The following is a 6,251-nucleotide window of genomic DNA, read 5'->3' as shown; positions in this document are numbered from 1 at the left end:
GACTCTCCCCTTGCAAGCAACCCTCCACCTCAGATGACCTCCAGCATGTATTTCATCATCCAGTTGACAAGTGTCTTCCTGAGAGTTGGGAACCCAGGTCTGGGCTAGACCTAATAGAGGTTGAAGAAGAAATGACAGCCCCTTGCCCTCAGGGAGCTCACAGTCTAGTTGGAGACTCAAGGTGCACATGTGCACACACAGCACGTATACATACACAAACACAGAAGAAACAAGCACAAGACTAAACAGCACATAATACTCAGGGGGACACCGTGTGTTAACATGAGGACTGTTGAGAAGGGGCCTGGGCTGGGTGGGCTGGGAAGCTCAGCCCTGGTGAATAAGTGGGTTTGGGGGTTCAGGGAAGAACATTTCAGAGCAGTACAGGGGAAAGCATGGCACAGTTACAGCGGGGAAGAGACAAGCTTGGCGGGTAGCTGAGGGACATGGTGAGGGCTCCTCTAAGTTAGCCAAGGAAAAGAGGTGCATGGACATTTCCAAGGTATGGATAGCGCCTCCCCATTCTCTGATCTCTTTGAGTACTCAGTGACCCCAGAATAAGGCATGGGGGGTTCAGTAAGAATTTGTAACCCAAACTGCATGGGGAATACAGGCAGTAAGATCCCCAAGACAGGAATCCAGAGGTTTCTACCAAGTCCTGATAGAAAAGAAAGCCCCTCCCCCTTTTCTAATGAATGGCTCATTCTAGGAAGGAAAGGGAGACAGTTGTGGGCTCTCAACTGACTTGCTTATATGTGAGGATGTGAGTCCTTGACCAGCAGTGGCCCAAGACCCTCACCTCCTAGTTGCACCCCTGCTTACGTAGGGAGTGCATGCAACTCCTCCACTGGCTTCTCCCACTGCTTACACCCACGGGCACCATGTGCAGGGTTCTGGTGCCCCTTTACCCTCACCTTCCCAGGTGGTACCTGCCTGGAGCTGCATGCCTGCCCAGCTAGGAGGCCCGATTGGTTGCATACGGCTAGTGGAAGCATGATTCCTTCTCCGTGGAATTGCCACAGAGAAAAATAATTTACCATCCCTTCAGCAGGCCCACCTTCCCCTGACTACTGTGCAGTCAGAGCCAAAACCAAGCAGAGGGCTCTACTGTAAAACCCTACAGCCTGTCAGACACAAAATGGCAGAAAGGAATCGAGCCCAGGAGCCAGTCGTGGGCAGTGTCTGGGAAGGGAAGCCTGCCTCCAGAAATCCAGGGTACTGTCAGATTGCAGAGAAGGGACTGGATGGAATAAAAGGGGCTCAGCCTCAGAATTCTTTATTCCCAAACAAGAGGAAACCAGGAGGAGAACGTCACACTTGTGTGGAGTAAGGATGGGAGATGGAATCCCCAGGGCTGAGGTCTTTAGGCTGGAGTCCAGAGGCTCCCGAAACTGCTTGGCACTGAGAGCCCCATGAGTATGTGAGTTCTAAGACAAGGTCCACAGCCTCCATCAGGTTTTAAAGAGCCACAAGCCCCTGAAGTGTTAACCTTTCTAGCTCGGAAAGGGCCTGGAAGCCTTCATGTGCTGTTCACATCTTGAGGGAAGTTTTGCCTCTTGAGCCAAGTCCGCCACCATCTTGCTGCAACGGTAACACAACAGTCACTCCTTTTCCTGCCCTTCGACCAAGGGCTGAACCAGGCTGGAAGAGAGAAGCCACCTCTCCCCACAGGGGCTGTCTCTGCCTCCACACCTGAGTCGAGGTCTAGGATCAGGAAGCCAAAAAAGAGGCTTGCCCAGCTGTGACTCAAGTCAGATCTGGGGAATTTTCCCACCAAGGCATGGAATCAGCCTCTAATCCCATGCTCTACCGACACAGGACACCTCCTGAGGTAGGTCTTCTGAGGAGACACGTCCTCATGCCAGGAGCCCAGGACCTGAGACTCCATTTTGAGTTTCCATGCCCAGAGGTGCCCTGCAGGTCCTGGGCCATGAGGTCCACTTCTATCTGTCCACTTTGTATCTGTCCACAGAAGCAGAAACCATGGTCAGTACATTGTAGTAACACAGCCTTGCCTACGAGCCCATCTGGACTACACGGATACATTCACCTGACCCACTCTTAAGTCTATCTCTTACCACCACTCCCCAACAAAACACTGCCAAGATTATTGGCCTGTTTACACACAACATGCCTTGGTCTCGGTACTTGAGTGACTGACTAGCTTCTGAGCTCCCAGGACCTTCTTAAATATTTCCTACCACTAAACACTATAGTCCACATTACAGTAATCACCAGGGATCTCAGGCAGAGACCAATGATTCCAGAGAAGCCACATGGCATTGAGGTGGGACAGAGAGCAAAGGCAGTGAACAGTCTCTAGCACCAAGCACAGGCGTAGCTGGAAGCAAGGGCTCGGGAAACAGAGGCCCGCTCAGAGGCCCCAGCATCCTAACTTCAAACGCACCTGTTAAACCCAGTGATGCCCTGCCCACGAGGGCCTATCACCTGGCCCCTAGCCACAGGCCCATATTCTCCCAGCTGCACTTTAACAACAATTCAACAAGAAAGCTAAAGGGTTTTCAGGTCTAAAATGGAAAAACAAAGCCCAGACTTGGTACTGTAGTAACACTAATTATTTGCTGTAATTTGGAACAAGTTTGAGCAAGTCTTGGTTTCCTTGTTTGTCAAATGGCAGAAAAGGGCAGCACCTCAGTGTGACAACTTGTAGGCATGTGTCTTAAAGCAAGCCCTAGCTAGCATTCTTATCAGAAGGCCTTGGTCATCTCGGCTGAGGCCTCCCTTCTCATTATTTGAATGAACCTCCAGGCTCTCTGCAGACATCTCCCCTCCCAGGGCCTCTGTTCTCATTCTGAATCACAGGTCAGTGTTCACCTCGCCTCCGAACACTGTCCTTTGTGGAACAAATGATAGCCCTTGATGTCCTGAAGCCATCCTTCCGCACCCCAACTCCTCCTACAGCAATTCTGTCTCTCTAGGACTCAGTACAAAGCCACAAAAGCCCCTTAGGTGAAGCCAGTCGCCATCCCAACGCAGAGCAGGCTGTCCCAACTGTAGCCTGTATCTCTATGCAGACACCTTGACACCCTGTCACAGGCATGAGTATGGGCTTCTAAGTGCCTGGGCCTGGGGGGGGGGTCCCACCAAGAGTGGAGCTGAGCACAACCCAGAACTAATTAGTACAACTCTCCAGACAAATGGCTTCACCTTCTGATAACAGTGAAGCCCCATGGCACCCCGGGGAAGAGGAAAAGTCATCTTCCATCTCCAACTTACAGATAAGCAAACTGAGACATGGAGTGAAATGGCTTCTCGAGGCCATCAGGCAGTGGGTGCAGGAGGCTGAGGCTTTGGGGACCGAGCTTGGGTCTGGGAACCGTGGCAAGTGGCCCTCTCCAAGTCGCTTTCAAGTCTGACATGCTGGGAATGAAGATCAGGTAAGAAGCAAGCCAAGGAGACCAACACAAGCTCCACCTCCTCCCCAGTCCTGATCTAGACAGCCAACACTACACACCCACTCCCCACTCCCACCACCCTCACACCTCAGGGGACTCTGGCCAACCCTCTGGGTCTCACCTGCTCTAGGCAGCCGGAAGAGGCAAACTAATGCAGGTGCCCAAAGCGGATACATGCAGCCAGCCAAGGGATCCAGGGGAAGGAAGAAAAACTTTCAACATCCTAAGCTGGTCCCGGCCTCCTCCCAGGAGCCCATCCAGCCAGGAGACTGCAACTCAGCACCCTTGGATGTGGCTTCTGGATCGGAGGCAGCTGGTGGTGGCAGGTCTCCCACCGGTCATAGCACATGGCTCAAATGGGCCGCTTGGCTCTCAGGCCCGTGGCCATGGCTGCGCTGGTGGGTCTTGAGCGAGCCCTCACGCGCGAAGCTCTTGCCGCAGCGAGGGCAGAAGTAGGGTCGCCGCTCCCCGAAGACGCCAGGACGGCGCGGGTGCGGCGTGGGCATGCGCGCGTGGGTGCGCTGGTGGTTGAGCAGGAAGCGCGGCTCGCGGAAGCAGCGACCGCACTGCGCGCACTGGTGCGGCTTCTCGCCGCTGTGGATGCGCTGGTGCGTGAGCAGGTTCTGCTTGAGGCTGAAGCAGCGGCCGCACTCCGGGCAGGGAAAGGGCCGCTCGCCAGTGTGCGTGCGCTGGTGCACCTCCAGATTGTGTTTGACGCTGAAGGCCTTCCCGCACTCGGGACACACGAAGGCGGCTGCGCGGCCAGCCCCCACGTGCGCCTTCTGGTGCCTCACCAGGCTGGGCTGCTGGGAGAAGGTCTGCCCGCACAGTGGGCAGCGGTGGCACTGTTCCTCCGCGGGGTGGTGGATAACCAGGCCTTGATCGTCCCCCAGACCCTCCTCCCCGTCCCCTGTAGGGGACCCTCCCCTGGAGGACACCAGCTCTGTCATGGGCACTTCCAGATGCAATCACCAGCCCCTGGAGAAGCAGAAGCGGAGAAAGGAATCAAGGAAGATCCCAGGGTCAGCTATTCTCCAGTCTGAGGAATCACTCACTTCCCACAACCTCCAGTGTTTGCCCATCTACAGTTTTGTTTTGTTTCATCACAGTCTGTCATCCCGGGCTCTTCTTAAGAGCCACTTCCTTCCAGAAGTCTTCCCTGGCCTCTCCAGCATCCTCTTCAAAGGTCTGCTGCCCTATGACCTGTATCATCACCCTGGAATAACCTCAAGAACAGAGCTACCTTCTGTTACAAGACACATCAAGCCCTGTGCCTTTGACATACAAGATATGGGCTAAAAACTGCTGGAAAATTCTCAGGAGCACTTTCTCTAGTTAGATGTGCAAGCATAGGAGGTGACCCAAAACCTTCAGGAAGGAAGGTCACCAATAGCTTAAAGCAGGAAATAAAATAACACACACCCCTCACTTGAAAGTGACCTCCCTGGGTTAACCATTAAAAGTAGTTCGGCTGCTTAACAAGATGAATCATACCATACAGTTTGAAAAGCTGCAGGCCACTGAACCAAAGCAAGAGCTCCCGAGGAGACAGGCCTGGTCCAAAGGGTGACCACCATACTCATCACTCCACCACTGGCTCCCAGCGTGCCTGGTGTAAAGATTGTCTTCCCAGACCACTGTGCCTCTCTGAAATAGTTCCCCACTGCCCTCACAACATCCTTGAACAAAGAGAACAGCGTTCCTGAGCCCAGGTTTGTAAATAGAACGTTTGAAGCTGGGTGAAACCAACATACTTGTCCAAGGTCACACAGCAAGGTGAGCCAGGGCTAGGCCCTAAGACTCCTGACTCACTGTTGAAATTGAAAATGTTTCAATATACCATCTGCTCAACAACTAAACATCCCTTGACACACACATGCCTACCAACACCCCAGCCACCACAAACCCATTCATTCTCAAAGGGTCACCGCCCCTACAGGGCATGGTGACTTGCTATCACTCCCATGCCTAGTAGAGCAACTGGGACCCACTCCATTCACTCCCTCCATCAGAAAAACTTGTTTAGGATTCCCTTCAAACCTCCCTTCAGGTCTTCTCCATACTTCCAGCCTCAGTCAATCAACCTGCAGGGTGGGAGTCTCAGAGACACCCTCTGTCTTCCCCTACCTTCAGGCCAGGGTGGAATTGGCACTCACCCTGGGGAAAAGGATTAGAACCCATTGCCCTGAAGCTCCACCCATAATCCCTCCCCAGACATCTGTGCTGGCATTTGCAAAGACAGACCCATCAAAGTCTCCTTGGCCAATCTGAGCCTGGTTCTGTCATTGGGCAATCTCCCCACTTTCCCTACTAGACCTCTGACCAGGGCCCGGAGGGTCTAAAGCCATGGTTTTCCATCCCTCCCCCCAAGTTCCTCCATCAGGCGCCACACTCACAGCCCAACCTGCTCCCCTTCTGCAGTCTGCAGCAGCTTTTTCCTCAAGAGTCTGAGCGGACCAAGGAAAAAACAGTTAAGTCTCCCGCAGCGCTGCGCCCTTCTTCCCCGCCCCCATAAAGCCGAAAAGCCTCCTGCCGCGCTGGTCTGGTCAAACCCCTGCATTAATTCCAAGAGCTCACCCCACCCAGCGTGACTCTCACAGCTTTGTCAGTTCAGGGGTCCGAGAAATGTGACAAGCTGTGCATCGCAACCCCACCCCTAGGAACATAGATAGGCCGCCACTCAGCTTCCGAAGCCCACCCTGTTGGGCTGCCAGCCCCAGCACCCGGAGGAATGCATGCAATCCACCCACCCCCGTGCCCGCAGCGCCCCCCGCGGGACCGCGGGATCCTGAGTAAACAAGTAATTAAGTCGCGGCGCTGCCACTCCCAGAAAGG

The 6,251-nt window shown here is 54.0% G+C and overlaps 1 protein-coding gene across 2 annotated transcripts; it reads right to left on the bottom strand.

Moving 5' to 3' along the window:
• Positions 1-1,245: 1,245 nt before the first annotated feature.
• Positions 1,246-5,729, bottom strand: LOC114636687 (gastrula zinc finger protein XlCGF9.1-like). 2 transcript variants are annotated; one of them, XM_028784755.1, is made up of 4 exons: positions 5,573-5,729; positions 3,538-4,394; positions 3,238-3,381; positions 1,246-1,962 (listed from the first exon to the last, which is right to left on the bottom strand). In XM_028784755.1, the coding sequence occupies exon 2, from the start codon at positions 4,364-4,366 to the stop codon at positions 3,755-3,757; it is 612 nt and encodes a 203-aa protein (XP_028640588.1). In that variant the 5' UTR covers positions 4,367-4,394; positions 5,573-5,729; the 3' UTR covers positions 1,246-1,962; positions 3,238-3,381; positions 3,538-3,754. The 2 variants fall into 2 exon arrangements, with proteins under 2 accessions (XP_028640588.1, XP_028640587.1); XM_028784754.1 differs by lacking the exon at positions 5,573-5,729 and adding an exon at positions 4,916-5,320.
• Between the last annotated feature and the right edge of the window lie 522 nt (positions 5,730-6,251).

This window comes from Grammomys surdaster, unplaced genomic scaffold (genome assembly GCF_004785775.1).
Source record: "Grammomys surdaster isolate TR1022 unplaced genomic scaffold, NIH_TR_1.0 124820, whole genome shotgun sequence".
In the NCBI taxonomy this organism is placed as follows: Eukaryota; Metazoa; Chordata; class Mammalia; order Rodentia; family Muridae; genus Grammomys; species Grammomys surdaster.
This window is presented reverse-complemented; position numbering and strand designations above follow the sequence as displayed.

Coding starts and splice junctions, on each gene's coding strand:
- LOC114636687 (XM_028784755.1), bottom strand. CDS start 4,366: ATGACAGAGCTGGTGTCCTCCAGGGGAGGGTCCCCTACAGGGGACGGG.